This window comes from Sinocyclocheilus rhinocerous, unplaced genomic scaffold (assembly GCF_001515625.1).
Source record: "Sinocyclocheilus rhinocerous isolate Xijiao unplaced genomic scaffold, SAMN03320098_v1.1 scaffold20, whole genome shotgun sequence".
NCBI lineage: Eukaryota > Metazoa > Chordata > Actinopteri > Cypriniformes > Cyprinidae > Sinocyclocheilus > Sinocyclocheilus rhinocerous.
The window spans coordinates 1,033,768-1,060,694 of NW_015640468.1; the positions used below are offsets into that span (position 1 = coordinate 1,033,768).

The 26,927-nt window shown below is 35.9% G+C and overlaps 2 protein-coding genes across 5 annotated transcripts; one reads left to right on the plus strand and one right to left on the minus strand.

Annotated features, from left to right (window-relative positions):
• The first annotated feature begins 3,241 nt into the window (after positions 1-3,241).
• LOC107753170 (uncharacterized) lies at positions 3,242-5,002 on the plus strand. The gene is made up of 6 exons (XM_016569297.1): positions 3,242-3,404; positions 3,514-3,858; positions 4,002-4,130; positions 4,279-4,316; positions 4,437-4,538; positions 4,882-5,002. The coding sequence occupies exons 1-6, from the start codon at positions 3,356-3,358 to the stop codon at positions 4,978-4,980; spliced, it is 762 nt and encodes a 253-aa protein (XP_016424783.1). The 5' UTR covers positions 3,242-3,355; the 3' UTR covers positions 4,981-5,002.
• A 1,930-nt stretch (positions 5,003-6,932) lies between these two features.
• On the minus strand, positions 6,933-24,232 carry LOC107753116 (RNA-binding protein Musashi homolog 1-like). Of its 4 annotated transcripts, none has more exons than XM_016569230.1 (14): positions 24,020-24,228; positions 23,714-23,754; positions 22,685-22,766; positions 22,476-22,560; positions 16,923-16,964; positions 16,727-16,819; positions 12,159-12,207; positions 10,811-10,893; positions 10,601-10,718; positions 10,200-10,280; positions 9,218-9,274; positions 8,868-8,930; positions 8,562-8,695; positions 6,933-7,603 (listed from the first exon to the last, which is right to left on the minus strand). In XM_016569230.1, the coding sequence occupies exons 1-14, from the start codon at positions 24,148-24,150 to the stop codon at positions 7,562-7,564; spliced, it is 1,101 nt and encodes a 366-aa protein (XP_016424716.1). In that variant the 5' UTR covers positions 24,151-24,228; the 3' UTR covers positions 6,933-7,561. The 4 variants fall into 4 exon arrangements, with proteins under 4 accessions (XP_016424716.1, XP_016424715.1, XP_016424718.1 ...); XM_016569229.1 differs by having other exon boundaries at positions 8,562-8,716; positions 24,020-24,227; XM_016569232.1 differs by lacking the exon at positions 9,218-9,274 and having other exon boundaries at positions 24,020-24,232.
• Between the last annotated feature and the right edge of the window lie 2,695 nt (positions 24,233-26,927).

Sequence of the window (26,927 nt, forward strand, 5' to 3'; positions counted from 1 at the left end):
TTAACATTTGGGCGGCGTTATGCAAATTTTCCCAGATCGTGACGTAGGTATGTGGGGGCGTGTTAGAACGAGCCGTTTTAGGTAGGCGTGGCTGACTCTTAATATCTCTTTGGAATATCTCTTTGGATTTTAGACTTTAGTCTTTGCAACTTTACAGATCTTCTTTATGCACCAAGAGCTTGTAACACTCCAAAGAGAAAGGAAAAATTGAAATCGCGTCATATGACCCCTTTAATAAGTGTTATTGGCTTTCAGGAATTCTATTAAAATAGAAAACAGTCATTTTAAGCTGTAGTACTTGTATAATAAATTGTATGTAATATTACTGTTTTTATTGCATCTTCTGATTAGATAAATGCAGTGTGTGTATATATTATATTATTATATATGTAATATTATTTATATATATATATATATATATATATATATATATATCTTTTAATAATACATATCTATTAATTTTATACAGTTATTTAAATGTTCTATTTACACACACACACATTTACATATTTTTCTAACATTAATATTATATATAATTATTTTTAAATACTTTTTATTTATTATTTACACAATTATTTACACACCATCATTTAAATGTACTATATATTATCTTAAATTAATAATATTAATGGCTTTAATAATACACACAGGCCTCAAGTATTTGCCTCCACATTTACAGTTATTACTAGATATATATAATATATTAATGTTGAGCCGTATTGATGAGGTCATGGCCTTAGATACTATAAGACAATAAATAATGAGAAACACTGTTCTTTAATATATATTAAATTCATAGAAAAAGTAACTTTCTTTTTAATTGACATAAAAAAAAAAAAGAATTACATGTTAGTGGCCAGACTGTAAGAGCTGTGTCTCTCATTCTGAGGTCAAGGTGTAAAAAGTCAGGTAGGAAACCACTGAAAAAACTTTCCTGTTCATCTACAGTATAAGCATTGGTTGAGAACAACAGCCTGAGAAGGTTCATCATCATAGTATCCACCTTTCACGTGCCTTGTGCAAGTGAGCACATCTGCAGGCTGCCGTGTGAATGTTCGTGTAGGGGAAAGGGTGTGTGTGTGTGTGTGTGAGACGTGTGTGAGAGTGTATGCAGTCTTGCTTGCAAGTGTAGAAGTGCTACAAAATGAACTGCACAGATACTTGAGGCCTGTCTATTTATAACCCTTATATGTCTATCTGGATAATAAGAACATTACGTTTAGTCAGATTTCAAAGCCGCATGTATGACACACTGCCAAGTGCAAAACTATAAACCCACAAGAAACATATCTTTTCAGAAAAACACTCTCTGCAGCTAAAGATAAGACCAAAGATAAACTGCACATTGTGATCTACAGTATATCCTCAGTTAAGAATTTGATTTAAAGGGATAGTTCACCCAAAAATGCACATTCTGTCATTGTTTACTCTCATGTCACTGCAAACCTGTACTATATGACCTTTCTTCTGCAAAACACAAAAGAAGGTATTTTGAAGAATGTTAGTAAGCAAACAGTTTTTTGGTCACCATTGACTTCCATTGTATGGACAGAAAAATTCTCAAAATATCTTCTTTTATGTTCCAAAAGAGAAAGAAAGTCATTGAAGTTTGATTGGACATGAAGGTGAACAAATTATGACAGAATTTCCATTTTTTGCAACTGTCCAGGTAGATACACTCAATAATAACAAAAAAACAATAGTCTTTTCTACTCACCATTAGAGAAAAGACCAATGCTACAATGTTAATAGGCCACGCTGGACAAAAGCAAGTGAAAATAGTCAAAAAAATGTAATTTCTCAGTGGTGGTGCCCCCTGCGCCTCAGCACCCCTTCCAAAACTGTGGTCCGAACTCCCATCGATAGAGTGGTTTGTCTTTCCATCCGACCGCTGAAGACCAGGACTCATGATGCAGGAGTGTCAAGCGGTGCGGAGTTAAGAAGGAGCAGGAGATGGTGAGAACATTTACAAGAGCCGTGTGGAGAAAATCAGGAAACTGAATGGAAGACCAGAGGAGAAACAAGAAGGCAAGAGCTCATGAAGACACTCATGGGGGATGTCAGATGATTGGGTAAGTGTGAAAGGCGATGGATGAGATGTTGAGTGAGTCAGAGATGGCTTATGACCTAATTACCACCCGGGCTGAACACTATCCCACTTCAGAGAGGGAGAGAGAGAGAATGTGTGCAGGACGCTGAAGCAATGTAAGATGTAAGAGGAGAGGCAAGCAGAGAAAAAAAAGCCTGTCTACTTGCCCATATTACCATTAACTGACAAAGGGAGAAGGGAGTGTTGAAGTTACAACTGATACAGCCATATGGATAATGGCCCCAAAATCACATTACAAGGCTGGCAAGAAATGAACACTGGCAATTTTCCCACGGTTTTTGCATAGTACTGCCAGTGAGGAGGGTGCAAACAGCACAGCATAGAGGATAAAAGCTGTATCACACATTACATATGCACAATAGTGCACTGGATGATACAGTGTAAAAGTCTGTATCTTTGGTAACACGTTATTTTACAGTGTTCTTGTTACACGTTACATGTACTTATAGTAATAACAGTAAATTATGCATAATTACATGCAACCATAACCCTATAGTAAGTATATGTACTTGATTAATACTCAGTACTTAAGCGTATAATTACACTGTAACAAGGACACCTCAAAATGTGTAGCCAAATGTTCTAAAAATATGGTTATTTTGACATGTACGTTTTACTTTTTTTTATTATAGTTGTTTCCATATGGCTTAAACAACAACAACAACATAAGTCTAAATTTAATGACTAAAAGTATCATGTGGTGCAACCATCAAGTAAAAAGTAACATATTTTCTTTACAACTTGCACACATCTTAATCTAAAAAATATATATATATATATATATATATATATTACAGATATCATGCATTATAAATATAAATAAAGGAGAGGCACACCACATGGCATTTTACTACCTGAATTACTTGCTTAATACTCTTTGTCCCGTGTGAGACATAAGGCCACAATTATAGAACTTTTTTCTTTTCAAGGATTTCAAGAATTGAAGTTTTTGTATGTATGAATTGCATTTGAATGTATTTTGAATAAATTAAAAATGTATAGATTTGCTAAACTAATGTAGATTTGACAGAAATGAGTTAGTGACGTCATTGACTTAACAGTTAAAAAGTGAAAATGCTCTAATGTGAGCCCAGTTTGCCTGTCTGTGGGTGTCACCGTAGCGTGTGAGTTTATGCAGATAAGGTGATGCTTTGTTTCAAACGGCAGGATACACCACACAGGAAAAATGAAAAACACCTGCCTCTGCTAACGTGAGAAACCCACTGTCTCTGCAGTATAGATAAAATGACACGCACCAGTCTCTCTGCTCTCTTCGTAACCATCTGGTTCACAGGTAATATCGTCCTTTTCCTCCTTGATAACAACGTATTAGTGTCTTAAGGTCAATAGCTTGATGAAATTAAACAAATTAATTGCTTTATTTTTTTGCTGCTTTCTCACAGGTCTCGTCCCTGGAGATGTATCTTTGCCAAATCTGGGCATATCTGTGTGGCAAATTCCTGAGATAACAGCAAAAGAAGGCACAGATGTCATCATCACCTGTCACATTAAAGCTGATTCACACGTGGAAAGAATCATGGTGAAGTGGTGCCAAGATAATCAAACTGTACCGAACAGTACAACGCCTTACAATAGATCGCATGTAAATGGATCTGGGAGAATTAATGCAACACTGCACCTGCTGTCAGTGCATCTAAATCATAGTGGCACCTATTACTGCACAGCATGGGTGGATTTACCTACACTTGGACTTGCTGAACTTGGAAATGGGACGCATGTATATGTGGGTGAGCTTTATTTTTTACTTGCTTTATTTTCATTCCATTTTTTTAAGGACAGTCAATGCACTCTACACATTTTTGGTACTTAAAATGTCCAATGAACAATCCAAATGATGAACATTTATACTTCTCTCTCACAACAATTGTAGTGCCTAATTCAACAACAGTGACAACACAAACTCTCACAATGAACACAGTGATGTGGTCAGTGCTTTCAGGCTTGGGCTTTGTTTTGCTGATCATCTGCATTGTCTGTGTTATTCACATACATTATAAAGGCAAGAAAAATTGTGAAATTTCTTTTAAACTTGAATGTTTATGGGTTTATCACAGTGTGCTTGAGATTTGAAGAACTATTACATTTTTAAATAAACTAAATTCAAATGACTATAAAGTTTAACAGGCTGATTTTTTATTTAAATCTAGGACACTGCAGAATAGAATCTAGAGCAAAAGAAGCCCTAGTAAGTGATGTTTATTTATTTGTTTGTTTATTTATTTGATTGATTCTGAATATTGGCAAGGCTAATGGTCTTTCAGAAAAGTAATATAGTATTTTTCTCAATTTACTATTTCACTCTCAGGTTGACGTTGCCCGTGGATCACCCTGTCCAGACGCTCACCAAACTCATGTTGTTTATGCAGCATTAAACATTTCTCGAAACAGTGTAAAATCAAGAAAAGAGGTAAATTTGCCCATCAAGAGCCTTTAGTAGTCTGTAGTATTCAAATCATGCAGTTATTTGTTACATGTTAACAATTTAGTAAGCAAATAGAGAGATTTTTTTTTCATTCGCACTTAATACATTGTAAAAAAAAACATATTCCACCTATTTCAACTGAAAAAAAACATTTCAACTTAAATTACATTAAACTGACATGAAATCAAGTTGAACTTCATGTAACATAAAAAAGTTTGATAAGTTAAAGTAATGTAACATAAGTTGTCATGACTTACTGATCATATAATTTTTTATAGTGTATGGAACCAGATGCAATTATTATATCATGTTATGACTTGTTTTTCAGAATTGTCCGGCTATGGCACTTACTTCAGTGACCTGCACAGAGGATTCAGTGACATACTCTGAGGTCCACTTAAAGAAAGGACCAAAGGATGAAGGTTAAGCATTATTTGCCTGAATTTTATTTAATTTTTTCACCTTGCATATGAGATAGGGTGCCATTGACTCTTTTAATGGCACTTCAAGCTTCTGGTCCTGTTTGGCCCAGTTTTGTGAAGGTTTTTCCTGTAAATACATTTATATAGTTTCCAACTGTTTGTGTTTTTTCATGCAGTGTTCATGAAGACTGAATTGTTAAATGCTGTGGCTCACATTTGAGTCTATTTTAAGCTGTATTGTGTTCAAACTGCATGTATATTTTTAAGATAAAATTCTTTCAAAGATTTTTTGTGTGTCTTTTGAGTGATCAGGTTAGGGTTAAATAAGTTAAACGCTTGAACTTATTTTTATTGTATTGTTTAAAAGGTGAGTGTCAAACTGATATGCAGCGTAATGGAATAGCAAAATTATGTTTTGCCAGTGGTTTATCTGCCAGTGTTTTTATAAGTGCACTGAAAAGAAACTTTCAAAATGATATTATATATAGGAATTAGACTGCAATTGTTAAAATTCTATTTAGAAAGAGAGAAATTATAATGTGTGGTGGCTACAGCAATATGCAAAGTTTTATTCTAACATTTTGTTTTTCATATCACACTAAAAAGATGTTAACCTGAAAATGGTAACATCTAAATTAACTGGTTTTATTAAAATCAAAAACATTATTTAACATCACTAAATCAACCGACAATTAATTTATACCAACAAAACTAATTTTTATGAGGTAAATCAGGTAGAAATAGCTCTTCAAGTTAACAATTGCAGGTTACCACTTTGTACAGTGTTTATAGCAAGTTTTGTAGCAATAAGCGTCATACAAGAAGATGACAAGAAATAAACTGTTTAATTGTCAGAACAGAGATGTTTATCGAAAAAGACTAATACGTGTTACCGCCTACGCAACCCCATTTAGCGACTTAACGGTAAAAGCCCTTGTCATATGACGTGCTTCAACAATAAGATAACCCTGTTTCAACCTGACCAAAATCTCTGGTTTCAATGTATTTTCACAAATGTCCCGTGAATACAGATTTCTGTGTGGGGGTGTTGAGTGTGCGCTTTCAGAAGACAGAATCAATAACATACTGTGGGCTATTTGACATGCCCTGAACCCACAGGTGAATAAAAAAAAGACTAACAAAATTAACAGGCATCTTCTGGTGTAAAGTGAGTCATGCATGCAGATTTAAATCATGTAGGAGTTTTGAAATTTGAAACAATTTAATTTGTATTTCCAAATTGACTTAGAATTTTTTTTATTTAAGCTTCAAACAAGAAACATTAAAACTTTCAATTAATAACAGCCATCCTGTTTACTTCATAAAAAGTGTTATATTAGTGTTGCTACTTTTTTTCCACCAGTACCAGAATCTTCAGTTAATTGAAGGACATTTATATTCCAATTATTACAACATTTTAAACCTCTAAAAGAGATTAAAGGAATTGTGTTATAGATATAAACTTGGTAAAAGCAACATAACAGCATGGAAATAGGGGTTACAATTCACATTTTAAATCATCTTACTGACGATAATACATTAGATCACGACAGCACCAGACATGCATTCACTCTCGAACAAACATTCACTCAACAGTAGCATCATTCACATTGCCTTCTTTCGCAAAAAACACTGAACAAAATAAAACAAAAAGTTCAAGTTCATCAAATCATGGGGGGAAAAAAGCATTTTTGGACACACAATATCATGTGTTTGCGTTCTTGAGCATAAAAAGCTCTCTTAATCAAGCTGACAGATCTCACCAGATCAAAAAGATAGTATGTACAATATTTTACACAAACAAGGTCGAATCTAAGTCTGAGAAGTATGTTCTTCTTATAATTACTGCTATTTTGATCTGTGTAATAAATCCAGTTGCAAAACTAACAAAATATACATTTTGACATCCCATCACACTATATTCTTCAGTAGAAAATGTACCAAATGTGTCTCATGATCTGTGTAATAAATCCAGTTGCAAAACTAACAAAATATACATTTTGACATCCTATCACACTATATTCTTCAGTAGAAAATGTACCAAATGTGTCTGAAAGTGATTTAGTCTTTTAAATACGCTACAAAGATTCACATAGTTTTGACAGATTATTGCTCTTCTGCTGTTAAAAAGAAAAGGCTTATCTACAGTTACATACCTACATGTACATAATGTCATCACAAAAAAGACAAAACTTTGAACAAGGACTGAGAGATCAAAAACATACAACTAAGACAAAAAATACACTTAAGTTGTTAGCATTTTAAACTGAGAAATGAACTAATTATTTACACGTTTAGCTCTATATAAGAGGAGCAGGAGGTTAGTTTAGAGACTGATATGACAGTAATTCATAAAACAGGAAATATTACATTAATAGTGTTGCAACTGACATTCCATCAGTTTAAGGTTGATTCATTTCATCCAAAACCATTCAAAGTCAGAGAGCTTGATAAAAGAATAAAACCCTGCGGCACGTAGAGTGCATCCATTATATTCGATTGAGATCACCACATACTTCAAAAATCCTTCCTTAAGATGTAGGGAAGACGTCAGAACCATGAATACTATTGTACCTGTCACTCATTTCAATGATAGCCATTAGTAAATGCTGTAGCAATCAGAGGGCCCTGTAAAAGTAAAAATAAGGCATGAATTTGAATGCAGCATGAAGGAATTCACAGGAAAAACATGCTTATTTTTACTTAATTAAAGTTCAATTATTTATTAAATTCATTGTGGTCATCAGATTTTCTCAATCAATGATATAGCGCTTTGTTAAATTAAAAAAATACATAAAAAATGCAATTCAGATGTACAAATCATGTTTTTAATTACTTTTTTTTGTGTGAATTATTAATTCACGAGACTCATTAAGTTTTTTTTTTTAGAATTTGTTAAGAAAGTGAAAGAAAGTGACGTGACATGTGGCCAAGTATGGTGACCCATACTCGGAATTAGTGCTCTGCATTTATCCCATCCAAAGTGCGCACACACACAGCAGTGAACACACACACACCGTGAACACACACCCGGAGCAGTGGGCAGCCATTTATGCTGCGGCGCCCGGGGAGCAGTTGGGGGTTCGGTGCCTTGCTCAAGGGCACCTCAGTCGTGATATTGAAGGTGGGAGAGAGCGCTGTACATTCACTCCCCCCACCTACAATCCCTGCCGGTACGAGACTCAAACCCACAACCTTTGGGTTATGAGTCCGACTCTCTAACCATTAGGCCACGACTTTCCCAATATTTTGGGAAAGTCGTGGCTATTAAGTATACTTAATATTTTGAGTTAGCTTTTTTATATTTTCAGTTTTAATTTTAAATATAGTTTAAGTATTAGTAATTTTATCATTTTTATTATTGTTTAATACTTCTGTTTAGCTTTGATTTATTTTTTTAATTTAAGTTTTAATTTGAGTAATTTGAGTACTTCAGCTTAAAGTGATTTTTAAGTTAGTTGCCAAAGCAACATTTCTCATTTTTACTTTTAGTATATATATCAGCTTTATTTCAATGACTGAAAATGTTTTTTTTAATAGTATTAGTTTTAGTTAACAGTATCAACACTGCATGTTGCTGACTCACCCCAAGGCTGTGGCTGAATCCAGTGCTGGGAGCGGGACTTGCAGCGCTGATATAGCTACTGATGGCTGAGTCCTGAGTGGCCGTTCCATACAGGTCTGCCATCGGCCCAGGGCTGCTGGTACCTAAAAACCCAGCTGAGCGAGAAGGAGTTGAGCCTAAAGAAATCAACATGAAATTCCACAATGTCTTAACCACTTTTCATTAACAGGGAATCTTAAAGCTATATAGGCCAGCCATTGGGGTGTGAGCTCTCATTTGCTGAGCATGGGTCGTGTGTGGGATGTAGAAAAAACAAAATTCTCGCACCTCTGACCACAGCTGCTGCTGCTGCGGCTGCCGCCATGGGGTTGTACGCCGTTAGAGGAATGGCTACGAAAACATCCGCATACATGCAAAACAGGCAAACAAACAGGAAAGAGAACTTAATCAGTACCAAGCAGTACGAAAGCAGTGGGAAAAGTGCTTGCATCATACTGAGTAAGAAATGATGCTCTGATAATGTGTGGTAATGCCTGTAAGCTGTTACGCAGGATTTCCTGGGTGGTGTTGTCACAAAGTAAGCTGACAGCATTCAGATCACACTATGCTGTGTACTAGAATATGGCGAGCGGCTGCCGTGTACAATAGCTGCTTGTAAAGCTCATAGAGGAACTAACCTGTGAGCTCAGCGGGGTGGGGTGATGTCAGAAGGGGGGTCCTCTCTAAGTGGAATTCTAGAATAGAGATAAACACAGAAAGCTGTTTAAACATACACACAAGAGCTGTTCACACTACACACATGGACAAGCACTACAGGGCCTATGAGTGGCAAGACACATAGAAAGACAGTCTTAGACCGCCTCTCTGAGATTTACAAGCAGCCATGGGTCTCTATGAGTTTTTTTGTGTAAATGACTGATTGAAATGCACTGATTTCCACAAAAATATTAAGCAGCACAACTGTTTTCAACACTGACAATAATAAGCATCAAATCTGCACATTAGAATGATTTCTGAAGGATCATGTGACACTGAAGACTGGAATAATGATGCTGGAAATTAAGCTTCGCATCACAGGAATAAATTACATTTTAAAATATATTCAAATAGAAAACAGTTATTTGAAATTGTAATATTATTTCACATTATTACTGTTTTTTTTTACCAAATAAATGCAGCCTCTGTGAGCATTAAAGACTTCCATCAAAAACATTTAAAAATCAGTCTCAGAATCAGAGTGGTAATGTACATACAGTATAATCTAATATATGTGGTTTTACTCATAAAATCTAAGCACAAATGTAGAATTTCCATTTTTGATTACTATTAGTGTATTACTTGCATATGTATGTGCATATGGAAATTGGGTGGCATCAAATGTTTCACCAGGAATGCCAGATAATGTTCAAAAGCATATTTAGCAACTACTTATGTTGCTTAATGTTAGCAACTTGTATCTGACAACCATTTAAATATATACTGATTTGTGTATATACAATTATAATCTAATAAACAATCACTTCTGACTCAAAAACCCAATATTTGATAATACTGTGTTTGCAAAAACGTATCCCAGGAAAGAGTTAATCCCAGTGAACCAATATGTGGAAAGGATATGAGCCGGATATCAGAATGCATGAGCTGGACATTGAGTCTTACCAGGGAACTGATATGTGTATCCTGGGGCCAGACTAGTATAGCTGCGACTCGCATATGTTGCTGCCTGGAACCCTGGATAACCTTGGGAAAAAATATGACACCAATTAATGTCTATTCATAAAGTATTTTGAGTAAATAACAATAATATATAATATTTTGTTAAACAATTATAGGAGTAAAATAATATTTAATTTGAATAGTATTTAATAGTATTAACAGTTATCTGATAATTCATGTTAAAACAATATTAGTCAATATAGTAGAATGAAAGTATAGCATTTGTGTCTTCAGTATGAATTTTACGGCCCTTTTCACTATCAACAGCAGAGGGCAGAAGAGTCCATTCTATGCTTTGAGTTCTAATCATCCTTGTGATCGGCAGTTAAAAGCTACACTCTTACCCAGCATTCCTATGCCAAGCATGAAGGCGTCCATCCCATAGGGCATGACACGCGCACGACCTCTTGAAGAGCCTGTGGGTGACATCACTTCCTTGGGCTGGGCTTTCTTACACTCCACCTGTGAATGGAAAGGGAAGATATCAGTCAGTCAAACACAAGTTTTAGCAGTGTGTCTGAAACGAAACGGTGTCTCAGCATAAGAATTCTCACCATCTTGTTGTTGATTTCATGGAAGTGGATCTCACAGACTTTCTCCACCACATCTTCATTCTCGAAGGTCACAAATCCAAACCCTGAGCAAAGAAAGAGTCCAGACACTCAGACCGCAGTTTACATTTGGATTTCCACTTCAGCCACCATTATAAACAATGTCTAAAGTTCAGGTACTTCAGTTCAACTTCAGGTGAGACGAAACTGCCAAATAAAAGCCAATGGATTCTACTTCCTTTCTCATTGACCTTGTTAAATAAATACCAGAATGATTGTGACATCACTAAAAAGTACCATGATACTACAGTGTTTTTTTGGACATGTACTATGGTATGCATTAATGTACCATTAGCATCTGATATAATCACTGTACCATGGTACAACCAGGATACTTTTTATTTAGGGATAAAATGGGGTCCAAAATCTGAGAACAATAATGAAAATGCTTCTATTACAAATTACATTATCAGCATATCAATTTGAGTGAAAATGTTAATTTAAAAATGATTTATGTAGCACACCACTATGTTTTTGAAAGAAGTCTCTTATGCTATTATAAATGAAAAAAATAAGATTACAAATCCTTATTGAATAAAATTAAATAATTTAAAAAATGTATTTATTGTACTGACACCCTGAACTTTTGAATGGTAGTGTACATAAATGACAGAATATGTGTGTCACCAAATATAAAAAAAATCACATAATCATTGGCACTTTGTTTAGGGCAGAATCATAACATTTCCTTGTTTTAAAATGTCAAAATCCATTTTTTCCCCATTTATATTAACATTTAAATGATCCCAGATTGTGGTCTCAAGCGTTTAGACTTCTCTACATATCTGTAAAAAGTAACTTCATGTCCTTTTTCCCTGTGCCTGTAACCTCTCCGTTTTGAGAGGTCATCAGATTTCCGATGAACTGTAATATATATTAAACCTTTGAAGTCATACAGGCATCCACTCTGTCTCTGTAAACAGTGCTAGATTTTCTCAACAAAAAGATGTGCTGCTAGTTTTGTTTTTTCAATGAAAACTTGCTTCTCTCTTCTCAAGTGCTGCTCCTCCACCTCTCCACTGGGTTGAAAGGCAGCGGTAAAGCCATGCAAACTTTCATAATCGATGTGCTGTCGAACCGGCAAGGGCACTTAACGAGGTTTTAGCCTAAACCCTGATTAACGAACACACTAATTACTCAATCTCTCTCCTCACCTACTACTTATATGGAGGGCCATGGAGAGGAGACGGAGACAGATTGGACCAGGTTTAGGAAGGAAGGAGCAAACGGGAGAACGGCTGCCATTGACGTGCACAGTTATTTAATGAAATAAAGAAAAAGGGAAATTTACCTCTGTGCCTGTTGGTGGTTTTGTCAAACATAAGCATGGCGTCATCCACCTGTAGGACAGGAAGAGAGAGATTACATGCATTTATTATTTGTTATCTAGCATTAGTCACAGTTCTCAATCTTGTGATGACGTATATCCTACTGAAACAGGATGTTTGGGGGGACTTATATATAGGACATGTCTCTTTTTTTGTAAATGGCCAATAGGCTTTAGCTACGTCACGCCCATGAATCATAATATGCTACATGATGGTCAGTTTCAGTTGATATTAGGGGCTTTTGATTGGATAACAATATGAGAAGTGCAGGATGAGTCATCAATGTTTTTTTTTTTTTTTTTGGTATTCCTGGAAGAGAAAATATTAAATATGTATATTTGCTAGCTTTGTTAACTTTTTAGGGAGTCTTCAAGGGTCACCACAATTTAGCAATTTAGCATTTAACAGCTAACGGTAGCCATTGTCTGCCATATTATGGAAAATAAATAGTATGGTATCAATGGCTACTGTCAACTGTTTGGTTACTCACATTCTTCAAAATATCTTTTTTTTTTGTTCAACAGAAAAACAAAACTCATACAGGTTTGGAACAACTTGAGTAAATGATGACACAAGTTTCATTTTTTGGGTGAAGTATCCCTTTAAGTGTATTATAATCATGAAAGTGTACTCTCTTTAAGTACAATTAAGTGGTCTTGTATTTCAATAATGTTATTTTATCTCCAAGTATATTTTAAATATACTTTAAGATTTGAAGTAAATTACAAGTGCACATTTAAACATTGCTAACTAGTTAATTAGATGGAATGCTAACTATAATATCATAGGGTTTCTGTTAGAAGAAAGAAGGGCGAACGTGTATTTGTCTTGCGTTTTAGTGTCTGTATGTTTGTGCAAAAGTGCGTCACAGTGAGCATACTGACAGCTTAAACCTAAAGGTCAGAGGTGAAGGTCAAACTTCGAGGTCTTTGAGTGAGAAAGAAAGAGAGGATGAGAAAGTGTTTCATATTCAATCTAGAATATGAAACACAAGTGGACAGCCTGACCAATCAACACTTTATGTGTGCACACGCTCACAGTCTCTTGGTGAAGACTAACTAAAAGGCCAATAACACTCTCTGTGTTCTCTCTCCATTCCCTTTTACTCATCTTTTAATGTGTGTGCCTGGAAAAAGAACTTGTCTAATAGTGTACAGTGGGTATTGAAAAGAATCACCCCCCTTTAAAATAATCACATTTTGTTGCTTTGCAGCCTGAAATGAAGACTGACACCGTTTTTGTTTTATCCAGCTCTATTTACTCAGTGCAACTTATAACATCCAAGTGAAAGATATTACACAAAAGAAAACCAGAATCAGATCACCCCCTTTGTGTCAGTATTTTGTTGAACCACCTTTTGCTTTAATTACAGGATTTGTCTCTGTCTCTACTAGCTTTGCACATCTAGACTTTGCAATATTTGCCCAGTCTTCTTTGCAGAAGTTCAGTTAAATTTGATTGCAAAGTCTGGGCTCTGACTAGGCCATGCAAGGACATTCACCTTTATTTCTTTCAACCACTGTGTGGTCAGTTTTGCTGTGTGCGTTGGGTCACCGTGTGCTTCTGGATAAAACAAAAACGGTGTCCGTCTTCATTTCAGGGTGCAAAGCAACAAAATGTGATTATTTTAAAGGGGGGTGATTCTTTTCTATACCCACTGTAGTAGGGTTTAATATTACTAGTTATTAATTGGCTGATATTTGGTCATTTTGTGATCATCAGCATTGGCCAAAATTAAATAACAGTCTCACATTTTTATCAATGGGTAATAAACAAATTGTTTTAAAATTAGTGATGCATTTAAGTGAAACAAAAAAAGTTTTAGTAATTAAATTTGGGTAGTTAAACTCTGTTTAAATGCTGTTCAGGGTGTCGTGTTCACAGGTGATACATTAAAACAGTGGTATTTAAAGTTCTATGGCAAAAAGCTGTTTACACATTGCTACTCTAGCATCAATTTTGGTCACGATGAAGTGCATCCACAAAGCTGACATGTTTACCTGTTGTAGTTTATTTAAGTTGTATGCGCAAAAAAGACACTGACACAGTCAAAATGCGTCATTGAAAAAGTGCTAATTATTCAGGTCATTGATTTTGGGTCATCCAAAACTAGTCCAGTCGAAACCAAAAAGTTTTTTTTTTCTGTTTCAGCTGAATTTTTTCAGTTGCTAACATTTTGGTGGATCACTATACGTGAACTTTGAGTAAATATTCTTTAAAATAAGTGTTCATATAATTTAATCAATTTTATGCACATTTCATTTTCTGTCGCTTCCCATTGTTGTTATGGCAGTCTTGGACATAAAGAAAAAACAACAGTTTAAGTTACCAATATTATCATAGAGATGTGAATTTGAAGTAAATATATATTTTTTTAAATAAGTGTACATTTAATTTAATCAATTTAATGTACATTTCATTTTCTGTCATTCAGCAATATATTATGTTGTGTTTGCCTAAATGACAGTCTTTGACATAAAGAAAAGTCAACAGTTTAAGTTATCGATAATATTTCAGAAATGTGATTTTTGAGTAAATATTATTTAAAGTAAGTTCCCTCTCGAGCTTTCACGAGACATCACGGAGATATTTCTCCGTTATGGGAACTCCTTCCCTTCCAACCTTTCCTGAAGTCCTATTGGCTACCGCCAGTCCAAATGACTGGCCAATTGACGCGAAGTATGCAAATCGCATGCAAATACTGACGAGCTCGAGCGGCAGTATAAATCAATTTTCTGTACATTTAATTTTCTGTCCTTCATCATTATATTACGTTGTATTTGCCTATATGGCAGTCTTGAACATAAAGAAAAATCAGCAGTTTAAATCTGCAAAACTTTTAAACAATAGAACAGAATCCCTGTAGCTCAGACAGTAGAGCATGCGCTAGCAATGCCAAGGACAAAGATTTGATTCCTAGGGAGAGCAAGCACTGATAAAATGTTTACCTTGAATGCAGTGCAAGCTGCTTTGGATTTAAGAGGCTAATTGTGACAAGAGAGTTACGGCGATAAAGTAAGCATTTTTTCTGGGCTTGTGATACTAATATGGCAGCCCCATTTCAGACCCATAAAACAGCTGTTATTAGTCTTCTAATCTCATGTGTGAGTGTACATGATTTATCACATTTTCAAATCTGTTAATTAGTGCACCTTTAAAGGTCAGATCAGGTAGAAATCTGAGAGCTTTTCTCACTTCTCACGCGTTTGTACTTAAATATCTTGAAACGTTTCTATTTTCTAATCTTAACTAGTATCTTTTTTTAAATTGAGTTATAAATCGAGTCCCTTCTTATCATGGTGTCTGTTTTTCTCTCTCCATCACTCCCTCTTTCCATCCCTTGTTCAAACCAGGCCAGAACACAAAGTGACCAGTGAGGCAAACTAATCTGCAACTTCCCCGGGTGGCTGCGACTATCATCTCTCTCTCTCTTTTTCTCTCTCTGGCTGCATTCCACACTCAAGTATGGCTCAAGAATGAGGAATTATTTTCCGCCCAAGTTTTGCACTGACAATGTGTAACTGAAGTGTGATGCAAAGAAACATTAGATGATCTATTACAGAAGCCCATTAGCGTTTGGGATGTATTGTTGTGTTACTTCAGTTATGAACATTTGTCCTCCCCCTAGACACACAGTCTCTCCCTCGTTTTCTCTCTTACACACACACACACCCCAAACACAAAACCTTTTGCCCGCTAAATTACTTGGGGACAATGGATGGGCAGGGTCACCGTGGTAACCGGGTAGGAGGGGGGGCTGAGGGCAGGAGCAGCTGTTCCATCAAATTAATTCAGATTCAAGTAATCTCCCCCACCTTCCCCTGCAAACAAAACTCACCCCTTCAAACTCTCAAACTCTACCCCAACTCTTTCTCTCAGTCTCTCTGTACATTTCTTGTTCCCTCTTTCATGCTTCCCCACCAAACTGGCTCAGATTTCACTCAGTACACCTCAGTAAAACCTTCAGAATCATTAGTTTGTTATTTTATAAAATAAAAAAAAACTGTGACTGTACATTCAAAACTACTGTTCAAAATTTTGGGGTCAGGTAAGATGTTTTTTTTTTTTGTGAAAGAAATTAGTACTTGTATTTAGCAAGGATGTCTTAAATTAATCAAAAGTGACAGTAAACACATTCACATTCAAAAAATTATATTTCTATTAAGTTGTTTTTTACTTTTTTATTCATCATATGAATAAATAAATGTTCAAGACTGAAAAAGTTGAAGAGTTGAAACCTCATATTGATCTACCACCACTAAGTTCAAATAGAGAGCAGTTATTTTAAATTGTAATAATATTTCACAATATTACTGTATTTTTCATTAAATAAATGCAGCCTAGCCCTAGGTGAACATAAGATACTTCTTTTATAGGCATTAAAACTTTTGACCCCAAAACCTTTGAACGGTTCTAAGAACATCACATCCCCATAGGAAAATCACTGTAACTTGCTGCCTCTCAAGGCTTATCGCTTTATCACCCTGCTATCCCCTAATGCCTTCAATTGTTTCACACAAAGCCGACTTACCTTTCCAAACTGGTCAAAGTACTGCTTTACATCTTCAATAGTAGTGTTCACCGATAGACCTCCAACAAAGATTTTCTTTGTCCGAGTCACCAACTGAAAAAGAGAGAGAGAGGATGACGAGATGAAGATCTTCAAAAATAACAAAAAGCTGGATATTATCAAGCATCTTGACCACGTTGACCCGTCAGGCACATACCTTAGGCTGGGCTCGTCGTGGGAAGGCAACTTTCGGGTCAATCTAGAGGAGAGTTTGAGAGGAGAAGGTCTAGTTTAGAAATTCTGGAGAAAGAGGAAGACTGACACCAACACACTGGGACTGTAAATGAGAAGATCAGTGAGAAGCTCACATCCTCTGAGCTCTGGTTTCAGCTGGTGTCTCTCGGCCCTTGCAGGGACGTCTGCCTGTGTGTTTTAAAGGCTCTGACTGCACCCTGCATTAACTTTACTGTCTGAGAATGATGGCACATTCATACATGCAGAGTTCAGGGAAGGACAATAGAGATGAGAAATGAAAAAGAAATGTAGATTCATCTAAAGAGAGAACAAGAATGACAGTGAGAAACTATTAAAAAGAGAATAACGCTCCATTCACACTGACAGTGATTTTGCTAGATGTTGCCAGGTGGCTGTATTATTAGTCGCTTGTAGACGTCCCTAACATTACTGGTTGGCGGTGCAATTGGACACAGATTTGATGGTAAAAATAAGACAATATTTTTATAATTAATTTTTCCGTTTTTTTTTTATTGCTGCAAAAAAATGATTATTTTGTAAGAAAAGTGCTTGAACATAAACTGCAGTACTGCATGTCAGAATTCATAAAAATCATAATTTTGATAATTATATCCCTATATAAACTGTCGTATTAAGATTTGGGTTTGGTACGATTTACTTAATGTTTTTAAAAGAAGTCTTTAAAGACTTAAGAAATCTCTCACCAAGGCTGCATGTGTTTGAAAAATAGTAATATTGTGAAATTTTATTACAATTTAAAATAACTGTTTTCTATTAGATTTTTTTAAATGTAATTTTTTTTTTAAATGGCAAAACTGTATTTTCAGCAGCCAATACTCCAGTCTTCAGTGTCACATGATCCTTCAGAAATCATTCTAATATTATTTATTAAATGATCATAGTATTATTAATATTATAATATTATAATCATTCTTTTTTATTATTATTATAAATTTTAAAAACAGTAGTGCTGCTTAATTTGTTTTTTTGTATAATCCGTAATTAATTTTTTATGATTCTTTGTTGAATAGAAAGTTCAAAAGAACAGCATTTATTTGAAATAGAAATCTTTTGTAACATTATAAATGTCTTTCCTGTCCCATTTGATCAAATTAATGTGTCTTTCATCAAAAAAGTATTAATTTCCTTCAAAAAAAGATAATGCGCTACACAGTCTTCACTCCAATTGTTAGTCCCCTCAATGTGATTTTTCTCATCGCCAACGGTCACCGCCGCTCATGTGACTGGCAAACTTGGAGTCACTTTGTTGCTGTCAGTGTGAACACCCCTTAAATCAGAGAGTGTACTAACGTTCACAAACGACAGAGAAACAGGGTGAAAAGTTTACAGGTTTCTATGAGAGGCAAATCTAAATGGAGGAGTGTGACTAGACAGAAGAGGCTGTCATGACCACCTGTGACTGGACAAGAGAAGGGTCAGCTTTCCTGTAAACATCACTGGACGACATGAAAAACACTCAGGGAAACACCACAACCATGTTTCCTTGGAAGAAGAGTGGTCGGAAAACAAAAGGCGGCACAGAAACTCAAGCAGAAAATCATCCTTGACCCACACACTCCTTTGACAGCCAAACAAAATACTTTGTTTGTTTGTGTTTGTTTGTTTTTGCATGTCTTTCCTTCTATTTCTTTTCTTTCTTTCTACAAATCTGAATATCGTTTATTGGTGTCTAAATCTGGAAAATAAGCTGTAAAACATCAAAAATTGTATCCAGCTCCTTGAAACTACAGTATATTTGCACTTGAATGCATTAAAACAGTGTTAAAGTTGCTAAAAAGCTACATTTGTGTAAATGTATCCTCAACATTTTGATATACCATTAGCTTTTTTATTTATGAACCATGTGCAGAAAATTTGATGTTGATTAGCACCCATTGCAAAAGTAGACAAACTAGATTACAGATACTCAAGATACTCTATATTAGTCTATAGTCTAGTCCATCTATTTACCAAACGCTAGTCTACATCATGCTGTACTGAGGTTAAATTCTAGAAGACAGTGAAGGCAGTACAGCGCTAGCAGCAATAATGATTAGTCTGTCTGAGAGAGGGTTCGAGTAGAGCTACGCTAAAGAGCTAGCAGTTCTGAGGTAAACTACAGCAGTTTACCAGAGTCCCCCATTTGTTTTCATACAACAGACTAGGAGTAACAGAGTTTCTTTGTGAATCTAGAGAGTAAAATGAAGATGCTAAGCTAATCTGAACAGAGGTCTGATGCAGAGGCTACGGTTTACAGTATGTCTATAGTTTCTAGACTACTCTGATAGTCACCTCCGGTCCACAACATTGCTGAGGCCGCACCACTCCTGTGCACAATCAAAAACAAACAAACAAACAGACACACACACACACACAAACAAACAAAATCAACATACAGCCACCGACGCACATGAGAGGAAAGCTGAGGATAAAATGTATGGTCACATAAAACAGATTACTGTCATTAGAGTTGGTTTTGATCATGTGGAGAGACACTGAAAAGTAATGGATTCAGTATGTTTAACCTCCACAGACAGTCACTAAATTCAGATTAGTGGTAGATCAATATGAGTTTTTCAGCTCTTCAACTTTTTCACTTTTTCAGTCTTGGATGTTTGCTTATATCCTTTGCATTTTATGACGTAATAGTTCAATGAAATGACAATTGCGTCTTATCTATTAATTATTATTCAAAATTCATACAATTACACCTTTTATTCTGAGTATGTTTTTACAAACAGGGCTTTTAAGTGAATTTCACTAAATTCACATTAGTGGTGGTAGATCAATATGAGGTTTCAACTCTTCAAATTTTCAGTCTTGAACATTTATTTATTCAATTACAAATTAAAGTAAAATACAGTTTCTAGATTTTTATTGTGAGCATGGTTTTTAATTTCTGAATTAAAATTTATTTTGATATCTTTGGGGGCCATAAAGTAAAAAAATAAAAAATAAAAAAACCCACCACCAACAACAAAAAATCATAATGAAGAAAAAAAAATTGCCTCATTACAAGAATGCAATTCTTGAAACACTATTTATTTTTTATTATTATTACTATTATTTACAAACAAATCTGCTTCACTGCTTATACATTTTTAATTAGCTTTTCCACTAGATTTAAAGAAAAGTGGTGTGACCAAAGATCATTAAATAAAAAATAAACAAATAAATAAATAAAACAGGAAATGACCCTAATCACTATGTATCAAAGTATCTTAAAATACAATTATTTGATCATTTTATGACAAGGCAAGATTAATTCAGGATGTAAAATGTCATGTGGTACAACCCTACAAAACCTTAATGGTATTTATGAACTAATTCCTAATATTCATATTCTATCAAGTAAAATAGAAATAATTTTTGCTTAAAAAAAAAAACGGATTAATATGTGTATATTCACATGTATTTAAGGTGTAAGGAAAATATTTGATAACTTTGAAAATATTTTTAACTGGTGTGGACATTTGAACATTTTTGTTAAACAGTATTAAAGTTTTTCAAAACCATCTGAAACCAAAATTATTATAAAGAGCACATTTCTAAGAACCTGATGTGCTTTCAAATTGATTTTTAAAAGATTTTCTCTTTTCATCTTGGACACTTTTATTTGCTCTTATTTGACAGAGAGGTCGATATTACAGTGAGAACCTCTTTTTGAGTTTGACTACCAGCGCTAATACACTTCAGAATTAAAGTGTGCACAACAGATGCACACTTTGTATGGAGATTGCGATTTGTGTGTTTACTTTAAGGGTGTTTTCAGATGCTGTCAATACTTCTCTGTGGCTCTGGGAATAACATTACCCTTTGATTCATACATTTTCCATCTTGGGAAAATATGAAGCAACATACAGTGACATAGCTTTCTTTTTTTAACATGAAAATACATCCTCACATATTTCTGAAATACAATAACAAATATATCTGAATAGTTTTTGACCACAACGTGGTCGACCAAAATTGCCATCCCTGTCAAAACTATTTTAAGTCAATGGACTTAACTATCCAGGTCAATCCTTTAGGGTCAATCGCTAGAACCCTAGCAGTGTGTCAATCACATACAGACAAACACACGAGCACACAACCACACAGAATGACCGCACCATCCACAAGAATGCTCAACAAGACCACTGACTTAAAACTGTGATTTTTATGATTTGCGCCGCACACATTTCTCTCTTTCTTTCCTGGCCTCCCCTCCTCCACCGCCCCATCGCTGAGCTCGTTAAGCTAATCTCCAGTTTTAAGTCGGCCCAGGCGAGCAGCCATAAGGCACCTTCACAGGGGCACAGTCATAGAGGTAAAGCAGGACAAAGGCCTCCATGTTCCCCTGGCTCTGCCTGCCTCTCTCTCAGGGGGGAGGCACTTAGAAAACAGCACAAGTGGCCATGCTGTGGAAGACTGGAGCTGAGAGACACTTTCTAAACGCTCGCTGTAGTTGTTATGTTAGTTTTATTTAAGAGTCCGATGGGCTTTTGCAGTCCCTTTCCTTCGGTTGCCTGGTTCGGATAGCGGCGTAAAATCTACGACTCATTTTCAGGGTAATTCTGAACAAATTACCTGGAGTGTTGAGCATTTTTGAAGTACAGAAACACACAGTTTCGTTGTGGTTTGCCGTGCACTACCTGTTGCTATAGTGCAAGGCGGTTTTTCACTCAAATGAGGAACTGGTTCAAACTTTCAGAAGAGAGAGAGAGAGAGATGAGAAAGTTTTTTTCTTCTCCTTCGAGCCTCACCCTCCCTCCCCACTGACCCCCTGGGGGGGTGACTCCACTGTCGCCATGGTAACAAACGGGCACCATTGTCCCAGGACCCGCCTGCTCTGCACAGCGACAAAGACTCTCACAAATAGATGCACCACAACACAAAACCTCTCATCAAAGTTTCCCATTTTTAACACTCTTACTGACACTACTAATTCGTTTTGATGCCAAATCATGTTTACTTTATTCATCAGATGAATGTCATTCATAAAGTAGACCTAAAAATCCTTTCTAACAGAAGTACACCTGTTAGAAAAACAGCATTGAAGCATCACAGGATTCGAGGACTAGTTTCCACAGGGGAAAAATCTGAATTCCGCCTGAGTCTAATGTGTTTGGTGTGCACTCTTGAGACAAGGCACCACAAAGGCTTCCCAGCAACTCCCAGCATACCCTGTTCGGGTCCCCTAGTTACCATAGCGATTGACACAGAATAGGAATGCTTCCCTGACAACCTCATTGAGGAACGGCTGAGATGGGAACTTTTTCTCGCTCTCTCTCCAAATCTTCCCGAATTGTTTGACCAAAACCCAAAGTGAAAAGGCATGAAACCTCACATGCATACACAGCATCTGTGACTATCATGGCATTTCAGACAGTCAGATACTGCACTAACACTCATTAAAGCTAAAAAATGTGTATCTGAAGTGGTTTTAGTAAACACAACCCCTAAAATAAGCCAAAGGATGGCAATGATGCACAGGAGACAGTTAGCACAGCAGTTAAATGATGTTAAAACTCACAGTTTTCGAGTCCAGCTCATGTCTGGACTGGGCCAGGACTTTGTCCACACCAGCTTGGTCAACAAATGTGACAAATCCGAAACCCCTAGTTGAAAGAGAGATCAAAATTACAACACCTCCACCCATTTGTGTAAAATGGACAATACGGTCAATAATAAAAGCCTTTGTATGTTTGTTGTCGCTTCTCAGTCAGGTTGTTGATCCCTTACCTCGAGCGTTTTGTAACTGGATCTCTCATCACCATACTCTCTTTCACTTCACCAAACTTGCAGAAGTAGTCCTTCAAACCCTCTGAGAAAGCAGGAGAAGAAGAATTATTTCAGAACATTATGTGTGAGAAGCCAACCAAGACTGGAAAATTGTAGAAAACCAAGATTATTCATTGATGACATCAACAGTGAATGGATGACATCATCAACGGAGATGATCTAAGAAGCCTGATAAGAAATAAGGTGAGGTCATCATCACGCAGTGAAATATACAAGACTTTTTGTTTAATTAAGACTATTTATACTTTAAAGACGTATTCTAAATTCTAAATAGTTGTTTTAAAAACATAAAATGTCTCAAATTTAGGCTAGCATATAGATATTAGCCACAAATATAATCCTTAGTTACCGACTTTGGTGAAAAGTAGGTGCCTGCCAAGCTGATGAAGCCTAATGAAAATGTTCATCTATTAAATGATCATAATAGCTGGCAGAATCAGATGACAGGAAGGCTATTAAGAGTTCTGTGCCGTGAACAATACTTCAGCGTAATTCAAAACAACAATGTGTCCTACATACTGAGGACAGCCTACAGCATGACAGCAGTTGGTGAAACTTTCTCCATTCACTCAGCTAAACCTGTTGTATAGGCTTTGCACAAAAGATCAAGCCAAATTACAGAGCAACCCAATGGCTTATTAGTTGCATGCATATGGTGAAACACTTATCAAACTGTTTTCATCATTAGGCTATACTATCTTTAATCTACTTCACTTGTCGCAGTAATTTCTTACATTTCTACTTGCTTTTAAGCAATTTCAGAGATTTTCTTATATAATTGAATTCACATCGGTTTGAATGCATTGAAATTGCAGGTTGTAACTTTGATTTTACAGTAGACTTTGTAGCTATTTGAAAAGGCTATTGAGATTTATTTAGACCGTAATTACACAGTAATTCAGTGTTTTATATGAATCTGATCTGCCTCTTTGGCTGACATGTGCAGATACTTAGCAAAGTGTTACTCACCTTGCGTAGTCTGCCAGCTCAGACCACCGATGAACATTTTGCTGTGAAAACAACACAAGCAAGTGATCAACAAGTGCTGCGCGTTTGCGTATAAATCAGGACTGAAAAGACACGGAAGAGGTCAAGATCTTCCGAGATTCAAATAACAGCAGTGATTCTCAATGAAACTCATCCGAGCGGATGAGAAGTGCGCTGGACACCGCCAAAACACGTTCCCTCTTTGTTAAGTTACTTTTTAATTGATTTCGAACTGACGCTCTTAGGTGTAGGTTTTGAGGTCGGAGGAAGATTTTTTTTTTTTTTTACCAGGGGTCGTGCGGAGAGTCCGAGGAGGACAGGTTACTTTGGCTGCCTTCCGACTCCATTGCGCGGCTGTGTATCCCGTCCGAGTACGGTGCGAGAAAGGAGGCAGAAAGTGTGGAGAGGGGGATTGGCATGGGGTGAGTTAGAGCTCAAAGCCCAAAGACTCCACCTCTCTCTTGGTCCAGTCCCGGCGTGAAACACGGGAGCCCTCGAGAACTGACCGGGAGTCAGTGGATTACCTTCCTCCGTGACACGACAATGACAGCAGAACTGAAACGATTCAGCATCACGTTTACTGTTAAAGATGACAATCTGTGTCTGATTGTAGCGCTTCACCGATTTATCATTCATTCATTCATTCATTCATTTATTTATTTGTGAACATTTATTTATTTATTTTAAATGGAGCTTTTTTTTTTATAAATAAACAAACTTATTATTTGTTTTTATTTATTAATTTCAAAGTACTTAAATGACACAACGTTTAATGCATACAAAATTACCAAAGCATCAATCAAAACGTGTCAGACAAAAGGTACAATAATAAAACAAAAATAGAGTAGGCCGACCATTATAGAAACAACAAAACAATAATATTAGTAATAAATAAATACATAAATACACTTTCAGCAAGGCATTAATGAACATTTAGACTACTGTTAAACAGACAATGAACAAAATATGAATAACAATGAAATGCTAATGAAAATCAAGCACAAATGCCCTCCTCTACAATACCTGCATTTGATTTCTGACAGTTTAGGAAAACAGAGTGAAAGTTGAGAGTTTTTCTCTCTTATATCTCTACGTTTATAACAATGAAGCTGCTAACTTGCCTCTATCTCAACATCATCTTCATCATCATCATTTTGAAGCCATGCTCATTTCCTATGAGGATCTGTCTCTGATTCTGATAAATCAAACTTTCTGTTTAGTTTCCCAGTAACATTTCAGGTTCCTTTGATTTTCACAATGGTATGATTAGTTTTTTGTTTTTTTTTGTGATTTGGTTTTGTTCAGCAGAGTTGCTCTGTAACTGATGATTCTCTCTCTCTCTATGACATTTTCATTTTCTTTTTTTTTCTTTCTTTCTGACACCTGTTGATGAAACTGCTCTGTTGGAAACACGGTCCACTCTGACCTTCTCTCTAGGGGAAGCCCATATCAGCACAGCATATCACCATCACTATAACAACAATTTCACAAATAGAGATGCAGCTAAGCAGGAGTTTTCAACCGTTACAGATCTAGTGACCCCCACCCTGATTCTCAGCAAACTCAGAGACCTCCAATATAAAAAGAGATCATTTTCAGTCACACTTTATCATGACTATACATGATTTAGGTTTTGGAAACATAAATGCCATGAAAATTATGACTCGATACACATTATTTCTACTTCCTGTTATTTGAAACCAGAACATGGTTTAAAAATACATTTGATTAGTTTGGTCAGATTTCAGTTCTCCATACAAGACACAGTAGTATAATCTTTTCAAATTGTCCTTTATTCTTATGTTCTTTTGTGAAAAGGACATAAATGCTGACTGTGTGCAGTGTGAGCAGGTGGTATTGGGGCCATCTTAGATCAATACAGATTTATCTGCCCGTATGGCCTAATTCGACATGTATGAGAGGTGGTAAAAGGCCACTGCACATTGCCAAGTGGCTCTCTACAACTAGCCAGATCTTCTGGAGATTTATATGTCATAATAGGATTGTGGGTAAGCGGTGCTTGGCTGTGTGAATTTATGTGCCTGATTTGTCTGCCCCACTCATAGCACTCATTCTATCTAATTCACACACTTAAGGGCCTGCAGTGGACAAATGTAATTAGAGCGGAACATAAACATATGGTACCAACATTGTGAATTTAAGACATTAATCCTCACTGGCTGCATAAGGTTGGATCAGTTCTGTGCACAGAGAGTATTGATGTTGTCTCCATTTGTGTTTGATCTCAGAGTCACCCCAAGATGAATATACCGTAATCATTTACTTGCCTTCATGTCAGTCCAAACACATAAGACTTTCTTTCCACCTTGGAATAGCAAATGAGACGTTTAGCAGAATATTTGTGCTGCTCTTTTACATACAATTAAAGTGGATGGGGACCAGGGGCTGTCAAGCATCAACTAAATGCATTATTGAAAAAATAAAAATCATATATCAACTCATATCAACTTTAACACTATACATTCCAGGTCTTCTGAAGTCAAAAGATAGTTTTGTGTAAGAGACTGAATGTACATTGTTATTCAATGAAAGTTTTGCTTTGAAAAACTTGCTTGGTAACTGTGGTCAACATTCATCTTCAATGTATGGAAAAGAGCAGCTTACACATTATGTTAAAAATGTTAAAGAATAATGTTTAATTTGGATAAGTAATGTTTGGATACGTTTTGTGAGTATTTTATCAAAAGATTTTTAATTTTAAGAACATCTTTTCGAATTAAATTATTGTTAAGTGCTTTTGGGACAGATCGTATGAATGGTAAATTATATAAATGAATGGTTAATTTATTTAGAACAATGTAGATTTCTTAAAGTTGCTCCAAGTTTTGTGGCATTTTGTCACGGTCCAGGTGTGTGGAGGCTGGCAGGATGACGAGGACATTTAATGTAGAGACAACAAGGCAGATTCGGGTAGATGAGACACACACACACACTCGAGGTAACATTCACAATAACCGACAATACTAGATTACAAGAGACAGGAACTTATAGGGCAGATAACGAGGGGCAGACAGGTGAACACAATGAGGGTAATTAACTAAATGATTATACGGGCTATATATTCTTCCCTGTCAATGCCTTGTTTGCTGCTTGGATTTATTGTATTTAATAATAATGATAATGATTTAAAATGATAATGCTTGTTTGTTATTTGGAGAGGTTTAATACATGCAAA

What these genes read in the sequence shown, in the direction of transcription:
- LOC107753116 (XM_016569229.1), bottom strand. Translation starts at nt 24,150, where the DNA reads ATGCCAATCCCCCTCTCCACACTTTCTGCCTCCTTTCTCGCACCGTAC. An exon ending in GACTCTCCGCACGACCCCTG is followed by an intron (nt 23,755 to 24,019) that starts GTAAAAAAAAAA and finishes TTGTTTTCACAG; the next exon opens with CAAAATGTTCATCGGTGGTC. An exon ending in ACTTTGACCAGTTTGGAAAG is followed by an intron (nt 12,208 to 16,726) that starts GTAAGTCGGCTT and finishes CCTGTCCTACAG; the next exon opens with GTGGATGACGCCATGCTTAT.
- LOC107753170 (XM_016569297.1), top strand. Translation starts at nt 3,356, where the DNA reads ATGACACGCACCAGTCTCTCTGCTCTCTTCGTAACCATCTGGTTCACA. An exon ending in CGTAACCATCTGGTTCACAG is followed by an intron (nt 3,405 to 3,513) that starts GTAATATCGTCC and finishes GCTTTCTCACAG; the next exon opens with GTCTCGTCCCTGGAGATGTA. An exon ending in GTGTAAAATCAAGAAAAGAG is followed by an intron (nt 4,539 to 4,881) that starts GTAAATTTGCCC and finishes CTTGTTTTTCAG; the next exon opens with AATTGTCCGGCTATGGCACT.